This window comes from Anser anser (assembly GCF_964211835.1).
Source record: "Anser anser genome assembly, chromosome: 20".
In the NCBI taxonomy this organism is placed as follows: domain Eukaryota; kingdom Metazoa; phylum Chordata; class Aves; order Anseriformes; family Anatidae; genus Anser; species Anser anser.
The window spans coordinates 4643033-4666308 of record NC_139741.1 but is presented as its reverse complement, the minus strand read 5'-3'; the positions used below and the strand labels follow the sequence as shown (position 1 = coordinate 4666308).

The following is a 23276-nucleotide window of genomic DNA, read 5'->3' as shown; positions in this document are numbered from 1 at the left end:
CCCAGAGCCGTCCCCCTCGGTGGGCTGCAGGAGCCCCCCGGGGCCGTTCCCGCTCCGCGCCCCGGTCTCAGACGCTCTCCCTTCTCCTCGCCCGGCAGCCCATGAAGCCGCTGAAGGCCACGGCCACCACGTCGCAGCCCGTCCTCACCCTCCAGCAGATCGAGACCATTTTCTACAAGATCCAGGATATCTACGAGATCCACAAGGAGTTCTACGACAGCCTGTGCCCGAAGGTGCAGCAGTGGGACAGCAACATCACCATGGGCCACCTCTTCCAGAAGCTGGTACGCGCCTTACCCGGGGCTCTGCTCTGCTTCCCTCCGGCTCGAGGGGCAGCCCGCGGCAAGTTTTGGCCCCGTGGCTCCTGCCTGGCCTCTGGGGGTGCAGGGGGCCCCAGGGGCACCTGGCTGACCCCCCCCCCCCCCCCCCCCACCCGCAGGCCAGCCAGCTCGGGGTGTACAAGGCCTTTGTGGATAACTACAAAATCGCCCTGGAGACAGCTGAGAAGTGCAGCCAGAGCAATTACCAGTTCCAGAAGATCTCGGAGGTGAGCGGGGCCGGGTCTGCGCCGTGGGGTCCGAGCATGTGCCACGGGGTGGGGCAGGGGACATTGTCCTCGTGGCCAAGTCAACAACGTGCACTCCACAGAGGGGCTCCCCCTGCCCGAGGGACTTTTGGGGACCGTCCGTGGGGCAGAGCCATCTGCAGCTGTGCTGGGGTGGTCGTGGCCTCGGCGTTGTGCTGAATCCTTCAGGATTTGGCCCCTGCTTGGGGTCCCTCAGCGGGACCAGCGCTGCAGTGCTGCTCCGGGGGGACCTGAGTGACCCACGGGGGCTGCTCTGTGGGGTGCAACCACAGCCCCAGCACCCACACATGGCCAGGCTGAGGCTTGGTGGGGGGGGATGTCTGGGTGCATGGCGGGTGTGGAGCCCCCCCAACCTTGAGCAATGACCTGCCCCAGCCCTCAGCCCCCTCGGCCCTCCGTGACGGGCCTTTTCCTCCCTAGGAGCTGAAGGTGAAGGGCCCCAAGGACTCGAAGGAGAGCCACACGTCCGTCACCATGGAGGGTACGGCATGCGCGGGGCGGGCGTGGGGAGGGGGCTGCAGCCTTTTGTCTGCGGGTGCATTACCGAGCGGCTCCCGGGAGCGGAGCCCTTTTGTGTTCCCGTGCTCGGCGCTGGTGCTGGCGGGGGGGGGACGCCCCTCGTGAGGATGCTGGGGGTGTGCAGCAGCCCCCCACCCCCTGCCCACCCCCTCCTCCCTCGCTGGGAGCCGTGCTGAGGGCCGATGCCGCGGCGCAGCCGGGCTGAGCTGCCGAGGGGAGGCAGGGATGGCTGCGCGGAGACGGGGCTGCCATGGAAATCCTCGTTATCGTCCGCCTGTGCTGTAACTGCACCTACGGTGAGGGGCTGGGGGTGCGGTGGGGATTGTGGCTGGGGGGGGTTTCACCTGCCGTGGGGGGTGCCGGCCGCTGTCCTCGCTGGCTGGAGGCGGCATCGTGCTCCGCAGCCTGAAGTTGGGCGCGTCTTTGTTCCCGGCTCCATCGAGCCGCCTTGGCTCGGGCACGCGTGGCCACGCGCTCGCCGGGCCCGCGGGGCCGGGGCTCGTGCTGGTGGCGGCGATGGGGGAGCCCCGCTCGAGGGGGCTCTGCGCCGGGGTGGCGATGGGGAGGGGTCCCTGCTTGCTCGCCGCAGGCTGCGAGCAGCTCGGGGCTGCAACGCCCTTCTCCGTGGGGATGGAGGAGCTCCTGCCTCCCTGCCTGTTGTCATCCTGCACTGCCCGCCCCTGGGGGACCACGCTGATGGGGATGGGGATGGAGGATCAGCCCCTCCTGGGGATGCAGCGGGCTCCCAAGTGCTTACATGTACGTGTAGCGATGGCAGCGGGAGGCTCCATCCTCCCTGCGTGTGGGGTGGGAGGATGCCCTGAGCCTCCCTTCCCTCCCGGAGCTCTCGCCGGGTGCCGCAGGAGCTCCGGCTTTCTGTGCTGCCACCAAGGCGTGGGGACCAGCCCCGTGTCCAGACCCCGTCTTGCCCCAATGCAGGGGTCCTGCCCTCGCGACGCGGGGCTACGAGGCAGCGCCCTCCTTCGAGCTCCTTGGGAACGGGACCGGAGCCCCTCCGTGACTCATACCACGGCTTGGGGTCGGTGTGTTTCCCTCTTCCCCTCCCGCCTGCAGCCCGTCCCCACCGGGGCCCTGCAGTTTGGGGAAGTGGTCCGAATCGTCGGGAAAATCCAGATGCCTCAGTCTGGGTATAAATAGCCCAGAGAGACATGCGAGGGGCGCTGGGACCCGGCACCGCGTGCACACCCCATGCGAGGGGGTGGGGAGGAGGAGGAGGAGGAGGAAGGTCTGGCTGTTGGGATGAAGGGAGCCCCGGAGCATCTTATGGGGTCAGTGAGAGCAGGGCTGCGGTGGGAGCTGCACAGGACCCAGAGTGGAGCAAAAAGGGAAACTGAAAAAGCTCCGGGCTGCTGGCGGTGCCAAGCGGCTCTTCTGCCCTGCCACCACGTCATGGCGGAGTGCGGGGCCACCGGGGGTCTCTCACCGGCAGCCAGCAGGGACTGGGGGAGCCAGCAGGGACCTGTCCCCACCTCTGTGGGTGCTGTGCTGGCTCTGGGGTGGGGATGAGGGGCTGAGACCCCGCGGTCGGTGCTGGCTGACCCCTCGTGTCTCCCGCAGCGCTGCTGTACAAACCCATTGACCGCGTCACCCGGAGCACCCTCGTCCTGCACGTGAGTGTGATGCCGACCCTGGGGCGGGATGGGGACACCGAGGGGCTATAGGGACAGGTGGCTGGTGACGGCTGTGTCCCCGGGCAGACCCTCCCTCGTGCTACATCAGCCATGCCCTGCTGCTGCTGGGCACCCACAGCCCGGGGAGCACCATGGGGGGCAACCCAATGTGGGTGCTGTGGGGTGGGTGGCACCCTCGGGTCGCTCACCCGTGCCCACCCCATCCAGGACCTCCTCAAGCACACTCCAGCCGACCACCCTGACTACCCGCTGCTGCAGGATGCCCTCCGCATCTCGCAGAACTTCCTCTCCAGCATCAATGAGGACATCGACCCCCGGAGGACGGCGGTCACCACCCCCAAGGGGGAGGTGAGGCGGGCAGGGTGGCACGGGGTGGTGGCAGAGCCCTCTGCAAGCCCCCGGTGGTGCCTCCACCCCGAGGAGCTCCACGGTGCTCGGCCAGGAGGTGGAGGGGGGGGGTCCTCAACACAGTTCTGGGTGCGTGGAGTGGGACAGGGACATCCAGGCCCCACGGGGTGCTGGCCCTTGCTCTGTGCCCACTCTCACGCCAGCCCTGCTCCCCCCAGACCCGGCAGCTCATCAAGGACGGCTTCTTAGTGGAGCTGTCGGAGGGCTCGCGGAAGCTGCGGCACGTCTTCCTCTTCACCGACGTGCTGCTCTGCGCCAAGCTGAAGAAGACGGCGGTGGGGTAAGGAGGGCGCTGGGGGCCCTGTCCTCCAGCGGGAAGGGGCACGGGGTGGGGGGACGGGGGACTGGGAGGGCTGGGAGGATGCTGAGGATGCTCAGCACCCGCGCCTCGGCCGCAGGAAGCACCAGCAGTACGACTGCAAGTGGTACGTGCCCCTGGCCGACCTGGTGTTCCCCTCGCCGGAGGAGTCGGAGCACTGCCCGCAGGTGCACGTCATCCCCGACCACGAGCTGGAGGACATGAAGATGAAGATCTCGGCCATCAAGAGCGAGGTGCAGAAGGAGGTGAGAAGGGCTGGGAAGGGTGTGGGGTGTCCATGGGTTGCCAGACCCACCCCGGTGGGGTTGGGGATGGGCAGATAGCACCCAGGGGTGCTGGGGGTGCCGGAGACATCCGTCTGCTTCACCCAGTCCCCGTGTCCTCTCCCTGCCTGCAGAAAGCCAACAAGGGGCAGAGCCGTGCCATCGAGCGCCTCAAGAAGAAGATGTTTGAGAACGAGTTCTGGCTGCTCCTCAACTCGCCCGCCATTCCCTTCCGCATCCACAACCGCAACGGGAAGGTGAGGGGAGCTGGAGGGGCCGGGGCTGTGCTGGCTGGGGAGGGACAAGTCTCAGCCCCGCAGCATCGCCCTCTTTCTTCCAGAGCTACCTATTCCTGCTGTCCTCCGACTACGAGAGGTCTGAGTGGAGGGAGGCCATTCAGAAACTGCAGAAAAAGGGTAAGTCTCGGGCTGCCGAGGCCCCCTTGGGGCTCCTTCCCCCTAGGGTGCTGCCATGGATCGGCCGCATGGGATTGCAGCTTGTCTGGTCCCCGGGGCCGGTGGCGGCTGCGTCCCTCTGAAGCCCCTCTCCTGCCCCAGACCTCCAGGCCTTCGTGCTGAGCTCGGTGGAGCTGCAGGTGCTGACGGGATCCTGCTTCAAGCTCCGCACCGTCCACAACATCCCGGTCACCAGCAATAAGGACGGTGAGTGTCTGCTGGGCTGCTGGCCCCTCTCGGCATGGGGGTGACGTGGGGAGGGTGTGCGGGGTCCCTCACCTCGAGCGGGGTCCCCGGCTATGCAGGGGGACGTGTCCCCAGCAGGTGGCACTGCCGGAGCAGAGCTGGGCTCTCATGCGCAGCGTTCCCAGCTGTGACACGGCGCTGGTTTTGGGGTCCCAGCGACGTCCCCACGGGCTGGGAAGGAGCAGGGTGACCCCAGTACGACCAGCCAGCCCCACTGGGAGCACCCCCGGCATCGGGGAGCTCGGGATGTCCGGCGGGACTGATGGGCAGCAAGGGATGCTTGTCCTTCTCCAGACCTTCAGGAGGAGCCCTCCAAGGGGGTTGGGGACAAGGGGGTGTCACTGCAGGCACCTGGGGGCCATGCTGGGGCTCATTATGGAAGATCCTGCCTAAGGGGGTGGTTGGGGGTCAAAACCAGAGCCTTAACGACCCCTCTGCTCCTTGCCCCGCAGACGACGAGTCCCCCGGGCTCTACGGGTTCCTGCACGTCATCGTCCACTCCGCCAAGGGCTTCAAGCAGTCGGCCAGTAAGTGCAGTGCCCACCCTCGCTCGGAGGGGCTGGGGCGAGAGCTGGGTCCAGCACGGGGCCCCGTGAGCCCCCGGGGGTCCCAGCAGCTCAACAGGGACGCGTTATGGGGGCTCTCAGCGGTGTCTCCTCCCCCAGACCTCTACTGCACGCTGGAGGTGGACTCCTTCGGCTACTTCGTCAGCAAAGCCAAGACCAGGGTTTTCCGGGACACAACAGAGCCGCAGTGGAACGAGGTGAGAGGAGGCTGGAGGATGAGGGGAAGGGACTGTGCCCACCCTCCAGCCCTGGTTTTGGAGCTGTTTCGGGTGCTGGGGCTGAGCCACCCTCCGTCTGCTCCCAGGAGTTCGAGATTGAGCTGGAAGGCTCCCAGTCCCTGCGCATCCTCTGCTATGAGAAATGCTACGACAAGACCAAGCTCAACAAGGACAACAACGAAATCGTGGACAAGATCATGGGCAAGGGGCAGATCCAGGTACGTGCTGGGGCTTTCGGGCATCCTCTTGCCCAACCCGTACCTCTTGGGGCGGGCCTGCTGGGGTGCAGGGCTGGGAGACGCCGGGAGCCGAGCGCAGGGGTCTGGGCTCGGGGCTGAAGGCAGCGAGGAGGATGAGCAGCAGGCATGTGGGCGACGATCCTGGGGTGTGATGGCCTCAGCAGGGGTGGGACAAAGCGAGAGGAGATCCCAGGGAGGTGGCAAAGATGACGGCCACCCCCAAGGCATGCACCCAGCCCCGTTCCTTGGGATCAGCTCACCCCGTGGGCTGTGGGGAGGGCTCGCTCTGGCCAAGGAGGGGGCCACGAGCCTGCTGTCTGCCTCCTGGAGGGCTCTGAGCATCCAGCCCCACATCTCCCCCGCCAGCCCAGCGCTCCCTCCCCACCGGCCGCCGCTGTCCCCTCTGCCACCATCCGCATCCCCGGCGCCTCCATCCGCCGCCGCTATGGCAACGGGGGGTTGCCAGGGCAACAGCCCGGCCGCCTCTGATTGGCCGTTGCCAGGCAGGGGGATGGAGGCCGGGGCTGCCCCGAGATGCTCCCAGGTGAGCAGGGCGGTGGGGGGGGGGGGCCGGCAGCCCCCAGACCCTGCACCCTGCAGCACCCCCCCTTGGCCGGGGGCAGCGGGGATGGGTCTGGACGGCGATGCCCACCCGTTTTCCTGGCGGGACCCCTGCTCTGGCTGCCTCTCCCCGCTGTGATGGGGTGCCTGGGACACGTCCCCCCCCTGCCTGAGGCCACTTCAAAGCGCCCGGCTGCCTGCTCCATGGGAAAGTAGCTGAGGGCAGGTCCCCGGGGAGGAGGAAGGAGCACGGAAACGCTGCTGGGAAGGAGGTGCTGATGTGGGGCAGCATCACGTTGGGTGCAGGATGGGAGATGGGGCTCGGCTGGGCGCGGTTGTACCCGAAATTGCCCGTCTGCTGCCCTCCCTGGCATGGGGCAGGGGTGGCACGAGGCCACGCAGTACGCAGGGGGCCGGGGAAGGGGCTCAGTGCCCCGCGGGGCTCAGCCCAGCTGTGTGCTTGGAAATAGCCCGTGTCAACAAACATGAGTCACGCCGGGAGACCGGGGGTCGGGGCAGGGACAGCACGGCTTGGCTCTGCCGTGCAGAAGTCTGGGAAGGAAAAAGGGAGAGAGAGGAGGCCCCCGAGGCTGCTCACCCCGAGGACGGAGCGGTGTCCCTGGCATTAGGAGCGGGGCTTTGGGGCTGTCCTGCTGTCACCTGGCGCCGTTGCTCGGGGCAGGGCTGGCCCCAGCGGGACAGGGGTGGTGGCAGGCAGGGACAAGGGACAGCAAAGGTTTGGGCAGGACGGGCACCGCCACTCGTGGGTGACTGGGTTGTGGCTGTGCCCTGAGTTAAGGCAGAGATGCTGCCCTGGATAGTTCCTACCCTTGTTGCTCCCTGGGCTCCCCAAGAGCTGCTGCTGGTTCCAGTTAGCACTGAGGAGTGGGAGGCACTGGGAGCACTGGGGTCTGCAGCTTGGCAAAGGCCTGTGATGGGCAGGGAGCTGCCGGGCTGGCCAAAATCCTGCAGCTGTGCTGTGCCCGCTGCCCAGCTCCAACCCGGCAGGCCGGGCATCCTGGCAGCAGGCCCAGAGGCGTCTTGTGTTGTGCTGAGCATCGGACCCCCATCCCGTACCCCATCCCCGTGGCTGGCGGAGGGAGCCCCTTGCTATGGGGCCCTGCCAGGTCCTGGTGGCTTTGTGGGTGGGAAACCCAGCTCCGAGCCCGTCCTTGTCCCGGGGGCTGCCAGCAGCTGTGGGTGATGGCAGGGGCTGTGCAGGGCAGCCTGCGGGTTCTCGTGCCCTGCTGCAGAGGGGAGAGCCTGCATCTGGCCCTGGTGCCCTGGGGTGGGCAAGGGGACGGGCAGCGGGTGTATGGGGAGGGGGTCTCGGAGCCAGGGGTGATGGGGCAGGGCAGAGCAGCCCCTCCTGGCCGTGCAGCCCCGTTTTGGTGCAGGGGGAGGAGACGCGGCTGTGGAAGCGGAGGCTGTGTTGTCATGGGCACGGTGCCTGCCATCCCCGCAGGGAATCGCTCCCTGGCCGGTCCCCCTTTGCACAGGGTTGGCAAAGGCTCCAAAAAGGGGGAGATTTGTGGTGTCGGGGCTGTCCTGGACCTGCAGGGACCCACAGGGCGCCCTATGCAGACCTAGGGGCTGGATCCTGCCTGGTGCTGAGCCCCGCGGAGGCAGGGAGCTGTGCAATTCCCACTGTTGGCTCCTTGCCCTGTCCGTGTGTGTCGGCAGGAGCCGTGGTGATGCTCCAGGGCACCCCCACCTCACCCCACCGCCGGTGGAGGTGACGAGGACCAGGGCAGGCTGGTGAGGTGTAGGGGGGGTCCCTGCTCCCCAGACCATGGCAGGACACCCCAAAAGCGCCAACCCCTTGCTGTGCCCAGCCTGGCTGCTGCGGGGAGGGGGACGGGGATGCTCCGGCGGTGCCTCCCCGGCCCCAGTGTGCGGGGCTGCGCAGCCCTCCGGAGCGGCGCAGCGGGCGGCAGGGCGGGAGTTAACGCGTGGGGGACGCCGGGGGGGCTGCTTTGAGTCACTTCCTCGCAGTGGGAGGGAGGCTTTGGGGCTGCCGAGCTGCCTCTCGCCAGCCTGGCTCACACCCTGGAAGATGAGCCCAGCCTGCTCGCCTGCCCGCCGCCCGAGCCGGGCCGTCCCCGGCCACCGCTGACCTCCGTGCCCAAGCAGCAGCGGGGATGCTGGTGTTCTGCTAACCCCCCCCCCGCCACCCTGGGGCCCCCCAGCCTCTCCTCTGGCATCCCGGGAGCCGAAGCGGTGGCGATGATGACGGACGTGCTGGTGCAGCCCGACGGCAGCCCCAGTCCTGGGGGCGAGCGCCTGGAGCCTGGCCCGGAGGAGCCCGAGGGCAAGCGGCCCTCCACCACGGGCGCCCGCCTCTGGGGCCGGGTGCGCAGCAAGCTGCTGAGGCAGAAGGTGCCTGGGGGGCTCGGGGGGACGGGGAGGCGGTGGGGTGCATCCAGTTGGCTTCTCCGTACCTGGTGGCTTTGTTCAGGAGCGGGGGGGGCTCGGGTACGGGTGCGCCTTGGTACCCCCTTGCTTTGGGGAGAGGGCTGGGGGCGGGGGGGGCTCTGCGTGTGCCGTTTGGGTGCTTCGGGAGTTTTGTGAATACTTAGCAGCCTGCTCAGCGCTTGTTTTCCTCTTCCCCTTCTTCCCCGGGGGATGCCGAGCTGCTTTGTGCCAGGCTGGCTGTGTTGCACGGGGTGCAGCCGGGGTGCTGGGGTGGCAGGAGGGGACAGAGGGCACCCTTGGGTGCTGCCCCCCCTGCCCCAAGCAGTAGGTGCTGCCTGTTTTGTTGGGGGAGATGAGGGGCAGGGGTGCTCAAAGGGGTGACGGGAGGACACGGCACCGTCGCAGGCTGCCCTGGGGGACTCGGGGGGCACCGGGGGCTTCCCTCCCGTGCTGGCTCGGAGCGATGCAGGGCAGGAGCTGCCCCGACACGTGCGGGTTCAGTTTGTCAACAGCGAGGGGGGGGCTCGCTGGCAGCAGGGCTGGCTGTGACGCAGCGGCATTAACCTCGATTCCGTGCAGCCGCCGCTCCCGCAGAGGGGATTAGGGGCCGCCAGGGCTGCAGCGGGAGCTGCTCGGCGGCTGTTGCTGGGGCAAAACCCGAGGAGGTTTTCGCTTCCCAGGACGCGGGGCAGACGGGCGAGCGGGGGCTGTGTCACCGTGAGCTGTCCCACGCAGGAGCTCGGCTGCAGCAAGTCCGTGCCTGGGTCCCTGCGTGCAGCAGGCACGTCCTGCTTTTAGGGTCGCTGTCGGATGGGGCTCTGAATCGCCGCTTTTTTGGGCTCTGCTTTGCTGCGGGCTGGTGCTGGGGCTGCTCTGTCCCTGTAGTGTGGCCCCGACGCCGTGTGCTGCCTGGGCAGGGGGTCGCTGCGTGGGGACCCGGAGCATCCCCTGCCTGCTGGGGCCGCTCCCGTTGGCCAGGCTGGGTGCCCACGGGGGCCGTGCTGGTGGGGAGCGACCCCAACTGTAGCAGCTCCCCTGGGGTCCCGCTCGCAGGGTGACACAGGGGGAGACAGCCACGCCGGCTGAGTCACCACTTTGCTCAGGATGGCTTCACCCAGGCTGATGCATCGGGTGACCTCATGGGTGAGAGGCACGAGGAAGGGATGTGCCAGCAGCATCCCGGCGCTTGGGGCCCCCAGGGCCACCACGAGGGCTCCTCTGCCACCAGAGCCCCCAGGACACACGCAGCTCTGCGGGACTGCTTGTTGCCTGTCCCACTGCCGCCTCTCCCTGTGTGACAAGGGGTCTCGTGCAAGGAAACACCCTCAGGTAACGTGGGAGAAGAGGCTGAAGGTGAGTCTCTGTGTCCCGGAGCTGGGGGTGCCATCCTCCCCAGCCGTGCCATCCTCCCCAGCAGCTCGGGGCCATCCCTGGGCCGTGCCGGAGCGTGGCAGCTCCCTGTGGTGCAGGGGGAGGAGATGGTGACAGTGGCAGTAGCTGAGCCTGGGTGTTTGCCAGCGCCATGTGGGCAGGAGGTGCCTCTGGCGCCGTGGGCAGATGCTCCCATCCGTCCTCCCACGCGTGGGAGCTGTGTCCCGTGGGGACGTGGCAGTGGCTTGGAGAGCACCGGGGCCAGCTCAGAGCACGGTGCCCCGTGGGGACCAGCCCCAGCTGCAGGGGAGCTGGGTGACTTCGGCTGAGCCAGCTCAAATTTGGGGCAGTGACAGAAGTGGGGGGGGCACGGCGCGGCAGGCGGCTGGGGGAACGCGCTGTGCTCGGGGTGAGGTTCGCGGTGCTCGTGGCAGCCAACCTGGCTTTTATTAGGGCTTTGTTCGGAGCCTGCTAAAGCCCTTCCAGATGTGCGCTGCCAGGGCCATCAGAGACGGGGGGACCCGTGGGACGGGGCTGGGGAAGATGTGTGGTGTTTCCAATTAAACTCGCGCCGTGGAGGGGGAGGCCCACGGCTCCCGACCTGGCTGGGGAACGAACGGCTTCGCTGCCGCTGCCTGGGGCTGTACGCTTTGCTCCTCGCTGCTGGGGCTGCGGTGACAAGGCAGCTTCCGCATCGGTGCCACGAGGGGGACGTGGCTGCGTGTGGAAAAGGGGTGAAAGCTCTTCGGGACCTGGCCAGAGCCCCGCTGCCGCTGCACAGGGCATGGCCGTGGGTGCGCAGTGGCAATGCCCTGTGCCCAGCAGCGGGTGCTGCAGGGGGGGGACCGGAGCTGGTGGGGGGGACACAAGGGGCTTCAGTGGAAGGGCTGGGGTTGGCCAGGGTCCAGCTGCAGCCTCGTGATCCTTGCGTCCAAACTTGCTGCGGGGCCCCTTGGGAGCCTGGGGCAGCTGCAGCCTTCCTCCTCCTCCTCCTGCTCCTCCTCCTGCTCCCCGCTCTGTCCCCAGCAGCCGCGGGGCTGGCGGGGTGAAGGCGTCGCGGCGCTCACCCGGGCTCTCCCGTGCTGGGGCGCCGGGGAGGGGATCGGCATCAGGAGACGTTGCTGGAAACCGCAGCACCTCACGTGGCAGCGGGGGGTGGAGGAGCTGCCCGGCCTCGTGGGAATGGCGCTGGGGACAGCAGCTGGGTGCTGGGCAGGGTCCGGCCGTCTCGGCTCGGCCAGCCCAGGTGGTGCTTGGGACGATCGTGGGGCTCGTTTGTCCTCAGCAGACGTCCCCTGGCTGAGCTCCACATCCCCTCTTCCTGCTGCCTTGGGGCTGAGCTCAGGCGATGCCGCGGTGCTGGGAGCCAGGGCAATTTGGGTCTCGGTGTGCAGGAGGGGACGTGAGGGACCCCAGCGTGACATGTGGTGGCTTCACGAGTGGCCAGAAGCTGGGGCAGGGGAATGGCAGCTCTGTGGCCGGAGCGGCAGCTCTGGACATCTTTGTGCTCACGCCGAGCACCTCCCGAGCCAGCAGCTGCTAAAGGAAACCCCCGCGTCCTTGAGCAGTGACCCCGTGCACGTGGCACGAGCCTCGCCTGGCAGCTGCGCACTCGCAGCCCCAGGACCCCCGCCAGCTCCGCGTCCCGTCCCCTTCCCCGAGGGGACATTAGTGCCAGGCGCTGCCCCGTGCATTACGAGGATCGATGGGGCCGGATCGATGGCACCAGCTGGGGACCAAAAAGCCCCAGAAGGCAGCTGGAGCGAGGGCTGGCTGCTGTGGCAGAGCCCCCCGTGCCCTCGGGTGGGAGCAGACCCCCCAGCCCCGCAGTAAGGTGAGCTGGTGCCAGCCTTCCTCGTCCCAGTGCCGCGTCCTCATCGTCCTATCCCTGGGGCTGAGGCCCCCGATCGCCGTCCCCTCTTGGGACTGGGGTCACTGCTGTCCTCTCTGCCCCCGTCCTGTGTCACCAAGGATTGGGGACGGCTCTGTGCCACCTCGCTGCCATGAGTGTTGGGGCCTTGGGAACGCCAGAACCTCGCTGTGGCCCTGGGGAAGCGTCACCGAGTCCCCTGCTAGCCCGAAAGCCAGAAATAGCAGAGCCTGTCATTCCCAGGGGTTATAAATAGCCCTGGCTATTGGGAGATGTTGTTTTTTTCTGCATGGAAAACACTGCCCTAGTTCTGCTCCATCAATCTGCCTCCAGAAATAGTCCCGATTCTTGGAAATTTCTTGCTGCTGGGGTGTGTGTTCAGCCAGGGGCTCGGGGGACCGATCCCACCGGGTCCAGCGCCCAACCCAAGGGACCCCAGACTGTCCCCGCTGGTGTCCAACCCTGCTGTGCTGTCTCTCCCCGCAGCTGGACCCGCAGGCCGTGCAGACCAAGAACTGGCACATGGACGTGATTGAGATGAACGGGGTAAGCGGGGCCCAAAGCCCCTTACTCGGGTGGCAGCGGGGTGGGCGAGCCGTAGACCCGAGCTTCGGGTGCGCTGCGGGGCCGTACCTCTGCGTGACGCCGAGGTGACAGCCAGGATGTCCCCGCAGATCAAGGTGGAGTTCTCCATGAAGTTCACGAGCAGAGACATGAGCCTGAAGAGGACGCCGTCCAAAAAGCAGACCGGCGTCTTCGGTGTCAAAATCAGCGTCGTCACCAAGTGCGTGCGGGGCTGGGGGTGGCTGCTCCCTCCCTGTCCCTGCGGGCCATGGGGTTTGGGGACGCGGGGGACCTGCCCCCATCCCTCCCACCCTGCATGTGGATCCTGCCCCGTCTCGGGGCTGGCGGGGCCCCGAAAATCGCCGCTGACCCCTCTGCTTTCCGAGCCAGGCGCGAGCGCTCCAAGGTGCCTTACATCGTGCGCCAGTGCATCGAGGAGGTGGAGAAGAGGGGCATCGAGGAGGTCGGCATCTACAGGATCTCCGGCGTCGCCACGGACATCCAGGCCTTGAAGGCGGTCTTTGATGCGAGTGAGTGACGGCCGCCTGTCCCCTCCGCGGGCACCGAGCACCCCCCTGGTGCTGCAAGCCCGGGGGCTGCCCACTGCGCTGCGCCACGTGCGAGGTGCACGGGTGGGTGCTGAAGGGGCTGGGGACGAGGAGGTAAAAGCTCGGAGCTGGTGCCGCAGGAACAGCTGCCCTGCCGTGTGTGGGGCACGGGCAGCCCTGGCCCTGAGCCCCTGCAAGGGAGCCCCACAGCCCTGCTTTGCCCTGACCTATTTTCGGTGGTGTTTGTGTGCCGATGGCTCTGAGCTGCCTCCGCGCCTGGCCGGCTCCCAGGGAGACACTGAGTCAGGGCAAGGTTGCAGATGGATTTGCGAATTGTTCCGCGACCCGCTGCCCAACACTGCCATGGCCAAACTGCCCGCTCCCGATGGCAGCAGCAGGGTCAGGAGCTGGATTAATGCTCACAAGGGTCCCCAGATCTCCTTCCTGGGGCTACCACGTCCCAGAGGGGCCCTCGGTGGTGCAGTGGGGCTGGGAACTGTGCTGTTTGGGGTGTTTGCGAACAGGAGGTGTCACACGGGGCTGCTCTCTGGACAGATAACAAGGACATCCTGGTGATGCTGAGCGACATGGACATCAACGCCATCGCCGGCACGCTCAAGCTGTATTTCCGAGAGCTGCCCGAGCCCCTCCTCACTGACAGACTGTACCCCGCCTTCATGGAGGGCATCGGTAAGGGCCCGGGGACCGGTAAGGGGTCTGGCCACGCTGCCAGCACCTTCCTCCCTGCTGCCCCGCTCGCGCAGGGCTTGGTCCTTGCCCTGAGCCCTCTCTCTCCTCACCTCCAGCCCTCTCGGATCCTGCTGCCAAGGAGAACTGCATGATGCACCTTCTCCGCTCGCTGCCTGACCCCAACCTCATCACTTTCCTCTTCCTGCTGGAGCACTTGAAAAGGTAACGGCCGGGCAGGGCAGGGCAGGGCAGGGGGGGGCAGCGTCTGTCTCGTTGCTTTGCCTGGGGGTGGGCCACGAGCACGGGGGGAGCCGCTGGGGGTGCCCTCACACCCCAGGGCCGTGGCTGGTCCCTATCCAGGTGATGCTGTGCTGGTGCAGAGCAGGGCAGGATTTGGGATTTGGGCAGCTTGCAGTGGCCTTTCCCTTCTCCTGGCCCCTCCGGAGGGTGCAGCCCCAGGGGTGAGCACAACTCCGCGTCCCTGGGCTGCAGTGCGTTCACCGGGGGGGGGTCTGTGGGATCCTGGAGCTGTTCTGTGATACAGAGCAGCCCCTGGAGTCCTGGGGTCACTGGTGGCGGTGGCAGCGGGGACCCTGCAGAGCACGGGGCCCTTCGCACAGCTCCGCTCTGCAGGGAGCACGCATCCTTTGGCACGAGGCAACTCTTGGCTGCCTTAGCCTGCGTGCAGCTGCTTGGATGAGCTCCCTGTGGGGACCAGCTGGTCTCAGCACGGGGCGGGGAATTAATTTGGGACCGTGCGGTGCCCTTTTAGCAGGAAAACTGAGCGCTGCGTCCTCCGCACCGGTGCAGGAGCAGCCCCTGCCCAGCACATTCCTCTGATCCCTGCAACTTGTCTGCGGCAGGCGGCCGAGCCCTGGGGGTGTTCAGCTCTGCAAAAATGTCCCAAAGCTGTGTTCAGCACCTTGTGCTGCTTGTCCTGCGGTGAGAGCAGCACCGTGCAGCTCCCCATCATGGCAACAGCTGTAGCTCCTGTGCCCGCTCCATTTCAGCTGCTCCTGGCTCCATTTGCAGCTGGGAGAGCCCGGCCGAGCCTGGGGAAGGGCAGCGCAGGGACCCCAAAACCCGCAGTGGGCGCAGGGCTGGTGGCAGGGCCGCGGTGCGGCACGCAGGGCTCGGCCAGAGCGTGCCACGAGGTTGGGAACGGGGCTGGCGGCTCGTGTTACTCGCGTCGTGACGCGTTTTTCTCTGCTTTGGCTACAGGCAAACAGAAAAAGTGATTGCTGCCGGGGGTGGGGAAGGAAAATCCATTTCCACCCTGAGAACTGGGCACAGCCAGTTCCCACATCTGCTCCCCTGGCTGGGGCTCAGCCGGGGAGCGCGGCCGCCTGCTAACACGGCGATGTTGTGGCCCTGCTCCCTTGGTGTGGGGGCTGCTTGGGGTCCCACGGGGTCAGGGGGCCGGTGCAGAGCCCTCCGTACCCTGCAGGGGCTGGGGCAGGGCGGAGGCTCTGCAGCTCTCGAGCAAGCCAGGGCTCGGTTGCTGCCACATCACACCCAGGGCTCCCAGCCAGGCCCGGCGGCTCCTGCAGAGGCCGTGAAGGGGGCAGAGCTCCCTGCCCTGCCCCTGGGTCTGCCGGGGCCACAAGGGGCTGCTGCAGCCGGAGCTGTCCCGCTGGGGCTGGAGGGTGGCAGGGGGGAGGTCAGCGTTTGTCCCTCCCGTGGCACCCGGTGGCTGCGCTGCTCTGGGTGGAGGCGCTGGGAGCTGACGCTCGTGGCTTTCCTCTTATCCCCCAGGGTGGCGGAAAAGGAGCCCATCAACAAAATGTCCCTCCACAACCTGGCCACAGTCTTTGGGCCGACACTGCTGAGACCCTCGGAGGGGGAGAGCAAAGGACACCTCACCCTGGCCTCCGACATCTGGTCCCACGACGTGATGGCCCAGGTGAGAGCTGAACTGCCGGGGCCGGGACCCGGCCCATGCCAGCACCCGGAGGGTTTCACCGGCCTGTCCGGGCGGACTTGTCCCTCCTCGCTGGAGGCGGCTGCACGGGGCAAGCTGGCACCTGGCAGCTCCCCCCTGTCTGGCCCTAACACCCTCAATTTGCCTGCCACAGGTCCAGGTCCTCCTCTACTACCTGCAGCATCCTCCCATCTCCTTCACCGAGCTGAAGCGCAACACACTTTACTTCTCCACGGACGTGTAGCCTGCAGGGAGGAGGCACCAGCTGCAAACACTCCCAGCTCCCCGCTGGGGGCCATGGACCGGATCAAGGCCCCCGGGGAGATCGGCCTGGCCCCAGGACGGTGCCGCCTGCAGCTCCTGTACAATCGCGTACCGACGGCTCGGTCCCGCCCCAGGCGCCGTGCCGCTCTGTAAAGTAGTCGTGTCTTATGTCCCTTCTCGTGTTCCAAGAATTGTTTTCTGTATATTTGTTCAACGGAAGAGGTAGTGACTGACAAGGGCTGTGGACACAGGCTTCCCCTTCGGCTCGTTTTCTCCTGGACTCCTTCCCGCCCAGCACCCCTCGCCTCGCCCTGCTCGAAGCCTGCAGCATCCCACGGGTGCCCGGCCGCTGCCCCACGCCTGCACGCTTGGCACAGCCTCGCTGGGAGGCTGGAGGCTCGTGGGCCTCCCTCCCTGATGGCCAGGACCAGCCCTGCTTTGCCTCGCTGCCTGGATCCTGCTCTGCCCCGCGAGAGCCCGGGAGCAGGGTGCCGCTGCCTCCTCGCCGCGTCGCTGCCGGGCGCTTTCAGGCCAGTCCCCTCCCTCGGTCGCTCTTACCCCGCGCTTTGCCTGTGTGGGTGCAGCAGGGCGGTCGCTTCCCTCGCTGTTTGGCGTCGCCGAGTAGTGTTTTGGGGTAACCCACTAGAGCAGGGCTAGGACGAGGCGCTACGGCGGGCTGACCGCAGAGCCGTGGGCTGGGGCTCAGCTCCCATTTCCCCAACAGGGTCTCGGCCTTGTTCTTGCCAAGCAAGAGGCTGGAGTAGTGCCCTGCTGTGTCTGTACATCCGTGTCCCTGCCTTAGCTCCGCGCGTGCCCCTTCCAGCCAAGCACTGCCACCCGGTTGCTGACTCCTGGGCATGCAACTCCGGCTGCGCCCCACGGCAGAGCTGCCCCGGGGCAGCGGCGCTCCTGCTGCAGGCACGAGAACGGGGAGGTTTTGTTTCCTTCCTTGGCTCAGGGATGGGGGAGGAAAGCCCTGGTGGGCTCTGTTTGGCCTGGCCCTCGCTACCGGAGGCAGAAGTGCTCTCGCTAAGTGGTTTAATGGCTCCAGCTCTTGACCCCAGGCTAATGGCCGGGGCGGCCGGGCCGTGTCCCGTGGCAGGGTGCCCGCACGTACTCGAAGCTGTGCCCTGGCTGCCCCAGCACCTGGCTCCGTCCCCTGCCCTCCCACGCTGACAGGGAGCTGCTGGTACCTGCTGGGACACAAAACCTTTCGCTCTGTGAGCCGAGTCTGTGTTCTCGTGGGAAAAGCCCCCGCCTCGATTGCGTTGGCCCTGTGCGCTCCTGTGCCAAAGGGAGACGATGAGAAGTGACCGAGCGTGTCCCTGCTGCCGGCGGCGTCGCCTTTACCCACCCGGCCAGCAGACTGGTCCAGGTAAAGCCCGGCCGATGCTCCAGGTATGTCCTAAGCCCACATCCTCGGGGAAGGCAGCACCTGCCAGCCCCCCACCAGCAAAGCAACAACCAGAGGGGAAGCCTTTCAGTCCCCCTCTAAAGGGCTCACACTCCAGACCCTGCTCCTCTCGACTACCAGCTAAACAGAAGGGAAGCAGCAGCGCAGAAAAGAACCAGGCGTCTGTCTTGGCCCTGGACCCAGTAAGGAGGCCGAGCGTTAAGATCTGACTGCACAACGGATCCCTGTGTGTGTCTGAGTTGTTACATGTGTCCAAGTCTCTGTCCACCATAGTGTCATTCCAGATGGAGACTCTGTACAGCCAAAATCCCCCCCGCGTGACGGTGGCTGGAGGCCCGCGCAGCCCCGGCACAACAGGCTGCGGCCAAAATCCCCGTGACGGGCTTTTGTTTGCTCCTGCAGGAAGGAAAGGCGGGGGGGTGGACTTCTGCAGCTACAGGTAGAATAGAACTGTTAATTAATATTTGACTTTCAGAAGTTGTTAAGGATATATTTTTGTTTGTGTTCTGTTTCAATTTCTGTAGATTATAAACTTTAAATGGCTGTAAACCATGTGAAGAAAAAAAAATGTTAATAAAAATGCAAAGCCCCAACGTTTGCACAAAAGGAGCCCTGTGGTGTTGCTGTTTGCACCAACTGATCACCTTGGCTTTGCAATTTCTTCTCTTTCAGCCGTGGAAATCTTGCTAGTTGTGTTTCAAGCCAGTGGTATAAGCACGGGCGTTGTGCCAGGCAATCTTTTAAGAGACATCTTATGGTTTGGGCTACATCCTTGCATTTCAGTACATTCTGGAGGAAAAAAACCTGGACTGTCTGGAGCCAGCTTGTTTAATCAGCCCAGAATTACTCAAGCTTCAAATTCAGCTGACTTGCACAGCTTCTGGCCTGAGGACACTGAACAGGCACAGCGAGGGAGATGAGGCGATCTGGAAACCTCATCTGATGGATCACATGGAGCTGTCGCCCCGCTTCTTTCCGTGTGGTCATGGGAGGCAAAACATCTCCAAACCGACCACCTTATCAGCTAAACTACCCTGCTGGTGTTGCTCTCCCAGGTAAGCAAGTGCTGTCAGCGTTCTGGGATATCAAACCGTGAATGCAAAGGAGGGGAAGTAGGTGAGAAAACGCCCAGAAGATGTTTTGTGCTGAATTTGAGCTACTGCTGTGAGGCACTGGAACAGGCTGCCCGGAGAAGCTGCAGATGCCCCATCCCTGGAAAGTGTTTAAGGCAAAGCTAGATGGGGCTTTGAGCAATCTGGTCTAGTAGAAGGTGTCAATATCCATGGCAGGGGCTTTGGAATTTTATGATCTTTAAGGTCCCTTCCAACCCAAACCATTCTGACTATGAATATAAGGGTGGGTGTTCCCCCTTGCACAGTAGCTCAAGGACAGTTAAATCCCAGTCTAAACTATTTTGAGTATAAAAGCTACCCTCCATGGCCAAGAACAGCCTGTGGTTAGAAAGGCAAGACAGCTAGTAAGAAAGCAAAGCCAAAAGGGAGCAGCTCCCCAGGTTCGTAAGCAGGTGTTCTGACTTCAGTACCAATGCTCTGCAGAAGTGATGTTTCACTTTCCCCCAGTTTAACACTGGGGTGCTCAGAGCGTGGTGCAGGAACATGATGGGAAACAGTGTGCTTAGTGAATGTCTCGTTAGCTGTCTGACGGTGGTTTAGTCTCACAACTCTGCTTTAAAGTCCAGCCATCAAACTGCTGGAACCGATGGTGTGAGCCTGTGGCAGTTAAAGCAGTAGCAAGGCTATTTGTACTCCCACGGTGAGGTTAAATCAGGCTAGCCAAGTGGCTACAGAGAATTATACATCTGCAACAACCTCTTTTTTACCCTTAAACTGTTTTGTTCATCTGCCAGTAACCACACGGTTCTAAGGCTAAGGATTCCTTTTTGCTTTTCCCTTTAAGAAATGGTAAAGAAATCTGGCTCTCATTCTGTACTTGAAATAAGACAAGTTGTACAGATGGTGGTTTGTCTTCAGTTGGTATTTTAAGAAAAGCCTGGAACAAACTATTTCTCCACAGGATCTTACCTCTCCCCAACAGAACAGCAAGCTGCAAACTGGTAACTGCTAAACACTTGCACGTTCAAATACACGGTCATCTAAACCACTGCATTTCTTTACGAAATTGTCCTCCTGCCTCTTTTGATGCTAGCAACAGACTTAATCAAAATCAGACCCAAAGGATCCAGAAAGCTCAGAGTCCAGGCTTGTTTCCTGGAAACTGACAGTCAGCTGATCCGTCCTGGTGATACTGCTCACTGCGCCTGGCTCCATCCTCGCATATTCCTGCAAGTCTGCCTGAAGCAGCATGCCAAGGCTCAGAGCCAGATTATTGTTAGTCATTCAGGAGAAGCAGCCAGCACCATCCAGCTTGCACTGATCAGGACTCCAAAGCAGTGGAAAGGTAAGCTCGACGGTTCTTCCGCTGTGATGCAGGCTCTTAGCAGCAGCACTGGAACACAAGGAAAACTTGCTCCCAAGGGATCCCACCGTTACCGTAGGTAGTAATCAATTGCTGCGGAGAAAGCGGCGAATCCTCCACAGCCGATAACGCCTGCCTTCAAACCAGCTGCAACGTAAAAGGGTGGGAAAGAATGAGACAAAACAGGAAAGAAATTTTTCCTCCCAGTAACTAGCCTATGCAGTACAGGCTTGGAAAGCTTACACCTGCAGGAACCTGGCGGTCCTCTACCAGGGAACACTGCCCGAGGTGAAGGGGGAACTTGGCACACACTGGTCTTAAAATCCCACATCTGGACTAGCATGACACAGTGACTGGGTGCTGTGGTCCTAAGATTCCCTACAAGGGTTAGGAGAGAAAACACCCGTGGCCACTAATGATTTCAGCGTGCTCTGATCTGAGCACTGCAGGTGGCTTTGCTGTTGGACAAGAGATGGACAGGAAAAGCAGCTGCTACTTGGAAAGCTCTACGAGGATTAGGCCCAGGACAGACACAACTTAACAGGCTCAGTTAGAAGCTCTTTTGAGAACACTTTTGTTTCTTTTATGCTCTGTGAACTGTTAGCTTTTTTGTTGGTTTTGTTATTTTGCTTTTGTTTTCTTAAGGATAGGTGAGAGAAGTTTGATGTTTCTGATAAGCAGCGCAGCTCTTCCTACTTGGGTGTTCTTAGCATTCAAGGCTTCCCCCAAAAAGTCCCCACGAGTGCCTGCTGGCCTAAAATCCCCGTGCCCCTGCTCTTGTACAGGAGCAATAAATAGAATTGCCTGTTTGATTTGATACAGGAGAAAGGAGGGAAGCATTGTACACGCTGTGCAAGTTAACAGAGTTCCTGCCAGCGAAATAGTATATATAAGCAGAGCTCTGTTAACACAAGAGCTGTAACTTCACTAAGTTGTTCTGCACATATTTTTGGATCCCTCCCGATGACACCACAGAAGCATGTGGATAGCAAACACCGTTTCCTGATTTTCTTTCAAGTCACTTCTGTTCATTTTTCTCCAATCTCGCTGTCCTGTACAACAGCCTTCCCTACCCACACATATCTTTCAAGCTGACAGGAAAACGAGAGAGATGGCAGTTCTGTCAGTTTGGAGTACACTCTCATGCTGACATAACCATAACCCCATGCAATGAGATCTGTAGTGCGTGTTGCCTTAAAAATACTGCTTGCTACCTAACCGAATTACAGCCTTATCACAGAAATAGCTCATAGCAGGCACCACCAACCTCTGAAGCCGATCGCTCCTCCTGTGATGCAGCCACTAATAACGCTGTTCTTCCAGTCTGACTTTCCACGATACTGAGGAATTAAAAAGCAGAGTCAACAAATAAATACGAGATAAAAACTCAGTGCCTGTACTAATACCAAGAGAGATTGAATGACCTTCCAGCCCTGTCTCAGATGAGGATGTTTTTCCCTCTGTTCTCAGCAGATGGCCCCCTGCACTTTAAAACATAAGCCTTGCAGGGCCAGGAGGAGGGGAAGGTGCAGGTCACCAGGAGAGGTAAGACAAATCCATATGGTGCAATGCAGAGCTGCAACAAAGCCTCTCAGGTGAGCCGATACAGCCCCCAGAAGGCAGCACTGTGCACTGGCACCAGCTCAGAGATTTTAAAGGTGCTACAGGCACCTGAGTGCAGCACTGAGCCTGGCCGTGCAGTCTGGAGAGCCACAGCACCCCGCTGACAATGATATACAACTTCCATAGCCAAAGCACACCCGTTTTTCACCAGTGCAGAGATCTGTTTGTTCTGCTTTATTGTGCAAGCAGATACACTTTTCTTCTACGTGATTTAAGAAATAATTGTCTTTCAATTAAAAGACAGTACTGAAATTCATAACAGGCTCATTTCCCTATTTAAGAAAAGGGATGGTAGATTTACCGCTGGGCTGCACGAGGTCATTTCTTCCTGTAGGCGCAAGATGAAAATAGGCCTGTTACTTAAGAACTTTGATCAAAGGATCCCTGTCTGCATATGCAATTTTTACAGGCTCAAATGACCACGTTGCAAGTTTGCAACTTTCAGTTTGATGTTTTAAAGTAATAACAGATTACTTGTAGCTAGGGTTTCAAAAAGCAATGCCCGTACTCGCCAAAAGTCGGGACTTGAACTGGAAAGGACTTTACTGTTGTGTGCAGTTCTGCTTATTCCATCGGAGAACTACAGTTCTGAAGGCAGGTCTCAAAGCTGAAAAGCTTCAATGACTTAAGAAGCAAAAATAAAGTAGCCTAGTCCCTCACCCCATTACAAGGGGGATACGCATACTTATCCGAATCCATTAAAGGAGATTACCGAGTATATAAAAATATTTCATAATGCTTACGGAGTCCTTACTCACCGATTCTACCACACACTCAGTGCAGGAGAACATAGCGCCAACGATGGCAAAGTTCTTCGCATAGGATATGCCTCTCTGCCCCATGTCCTTCAGCACCTCCTTCGCGGTTGGCGTGCGATAGGGATCCTTGGGATCAAACCCAACATTGGTGTCGATGCCAGCTGTGAAGACACCAAACGCTCCTCCAAGAACAAATCCTGCGGAAGAGGAAAGGTATAAAATGAACCTCTGCTGGGTTAGAGTGATATGAAGGGCCCGTAGCGTGATGCTGCAGGCACTGACATTGACACCTTCCCCGCTGCAGGCCTGTGCTGTGCGGAGAAGCACCACGACCACCTCTTCCTTGTGCAGAAGGGAAAGCGGACGGAGATCCCTTCCTGGGCCCTGTGACAGGCCGGGGGTGCTCTGAGGGCTGAGGAAAACCCAGGGGGACGCAGCTCGGCGGCCTCTCCTCCTGCCCACCCCCCCCATGCCCTGGGGCTCGACCCCTGGCGGCTCCTTCACCTCTCCCCGATGCCAGCCCCCGTCCCCACATACCCCACATCCCCCCCATCCCCCCACATCCCCTCACAGCCCCCCAAAACCCCCCGTCCCCCCGCGCACCCCCCACGCAGGCCAGCGCCGCCTTGAAGGCGCAGCTCTCCATGGCCCGCTCCACCATCTTCTGCTCCTCGCTCTTGGCCGGGCTGGGGATGCCTCCCAGGGCGGCGGGGTCCCAGGCTCGGGGCCGCCGCCGCTCGCCCACCAGGTGCTGCAGCAGCTCGCTGTACCGCACCGCCGGCGGCTCCGGCTCCGGGCCGCCCGGCGACGAAGGGGACGGGGCCGCCGCCATCACCGCGGAGCCCCCTCAGGAGGCCGCCACTCCGCTCCCGTAGCGCGGAGGGGGTGACGGGAGTTGTAGTTCCGCGGCACTGCGACTCCGCATCCCAGCGCGCCCCGTGCGGGCACGGAGAACTACACTTCCCGTCACGCTCCGTGAGGCTCCCTGAGGGACAGCGGGAGGGGGAAGGACTACGTTTCCCAGCGTGCCTCGCGGCTGCCCCCTGGCGGCGGTTGGGGCCGGTGCAGCTGAGGCGAGGGCTCCGGAGCATCCTCGGCAGCGGAGCGGGGCCGGCGGCAGGTGGGCGCCGGGGGGGGGCTGCGGGGCCTGGGGGGGCTGTGAGGGGACCGTGAGGGGACCGGGGGGCTCTGAGGGGCCGGGCCGGGGCTCTCCGCCCCCCCCGAGGGGTGAAGAGCCCGGGGAGAGGCTCTGAGGTGCCGGGGTGGCCCCCGCGGCGCCGTGTGGGGGCGGCAGGGCCAGGCCCCCCCCCCGGGGGCTGCGGGTCCCGGAGGGGCCCGGGAGTGGGGGGAGCCCCGGGGAGCGGCCTGGT

The 23276-nt window shown here is 63.2% G+C and overlaps 3 protein-coding genes across 7 annotated transcripts in view; 2 read left to right on the top strand and 1 right to left on the bottom strand.

Moving 5' to 3' along the window:
• ABR (ABR activator of RhoGEF and GTPase) overlaps window positions 1-17695 on the top strand; it is a 35252-nt gene extending 17557 nt beyond the window's left edge. For 3 of the 4 annotated variants that reach the window (XM_083806433.1, XM_083806434.1, XM_083806435.1), the window contains 20 exons: window positions 99-284; window positions 440-547; window positions 1007-1067; window positions 2684-2736; window positions 2965-3105; window positions 3324-3445; window positions 3564-3729; window positions 3882-4004; window positions 4088-4163; window positions 4305-4409; window positions 4901-4975; window positions 5114-5211; window positions 5319-5450; window positions 12175-12234; window positions 12363-12472; window positions 12643-12782; window positions 13356-13490; window positions 13607-13712; window positions 15246-15393; window positions 15566-17695. In XM_083806433.1, coding sequence (XP_083662559.1) covers window positions 99-284; window positions 440-547; window positions 1007-1067; window positions 2684-2736; window positions 2965-3105; window positions 3324-3445; window positions 3564-3729; window positions 3882-4004; window positions 4088-4163; window positions 4305-4409; window positions 4901-4975; window positions 5114-5211; window positions 5319-5450; window positions 12175-12234; window positions 12363-12472; window positions 12643-12782; window positions 13356-13490; window positions 13607-13712; window positions 15246-15393; window positions 15566-15655 — 2235 coding nt within the window. In that variant the 3' untranslated portion in view covers window positions 15656-17695. Of the gene's footprint in view, window positions 1-98; window positions 285-439; window positions 548-1006; window positions 1068-2683; window positions 2737-2964; window positions 3106-3323; window positions 3446-3563; window positions 3730-3881; window positions 4005-4087; window positions 4164-4304; window positions 4410-4900; window positions 4976-5113; window positions 5212-5318; window positions 5451-7428; window positions 8412-12174; window positions 12235-12362; window positions 12473-12642; window positions 12783-13355; window positions 13491-13606; window positions 13713-15245; window positions 15394-15565 lie in introns of those variants that run through there. The other variant, XM_083806436.1, reaches the window with a different exon arrangement.
• A 1370-nt stretch (window positions 17696-19065) lies between these two features.
• Window positions 19066-22796, bottom strand: TIMM22 (translocase of inner mitochondrial membrane 22). The gene is made up of 4 exons (XM_083806472.1): window positions 22510-22796; window positions 21907-22103; window positions 20793-20865; window positions 19066-19672 (listed from the first exon to the last, which is right to left on the bottom strand). The coding sequence occupies exons 1-4, from the start codon at window positions 22736-22738 to the stop codon at window positions 19596-19598; spliced, it is 576 nt and encodes a 191-aa protein (XP_083662598.1). The 5' UTR covers window positions 22739-22796; the 3' UTR covers window positions 19066-19595.
• Window positions 22797-22899: 103 nt separating this feature from the next.
• The window catches only part of SPECC1 (sperm antigen with calponin homology and coiled-coil domains 1), a 97389-nt gene continuing 97012 nt past the window's right edge, over window positions 22900-23276 (top strand). Inside the window, exon 1 of one of the 2 annotated variants that reach the window (XM_083806425.1) lies at window positions 22900-23026. The gene's annotated coding sequence lies outside the window, so the exon portion shown is untranslated. The remainder of the gene's footprint in view (window positions 23027-23276) is intronic. The other variant, XM_083806423.1, reaches the window with a different exon arrangement.

What these genes read in the sequence shown, in the direction of transcription:
- TIMM22 (XM_083806472.1), bottom strand. Translation starts at nt 22,738, where the DNA reads ATGGCGGCGGCCCCGTCCCCTTCGTCGCCGGGCGGCCCGGAGCCGGAG. An exon ending in GGCGCTGGCCTGCGTGGGGG is followed by an intron (nt 22,104 to 22,509) that starts GTGCGCGGGGGG and finishes CCTCTTCCGCAG; the next exon opens with GATTTGTTCTTGGAGGAGCG. An exon ending in CTGAGTGTGTGGTAGAATCG is followed by an intron (nt 20,866 to 21,906) that starts GTGAGTAAGGAC and finishes TTAATTCCTCAG; the next exon opens with TATCGTGGAAAGTCAGACTG.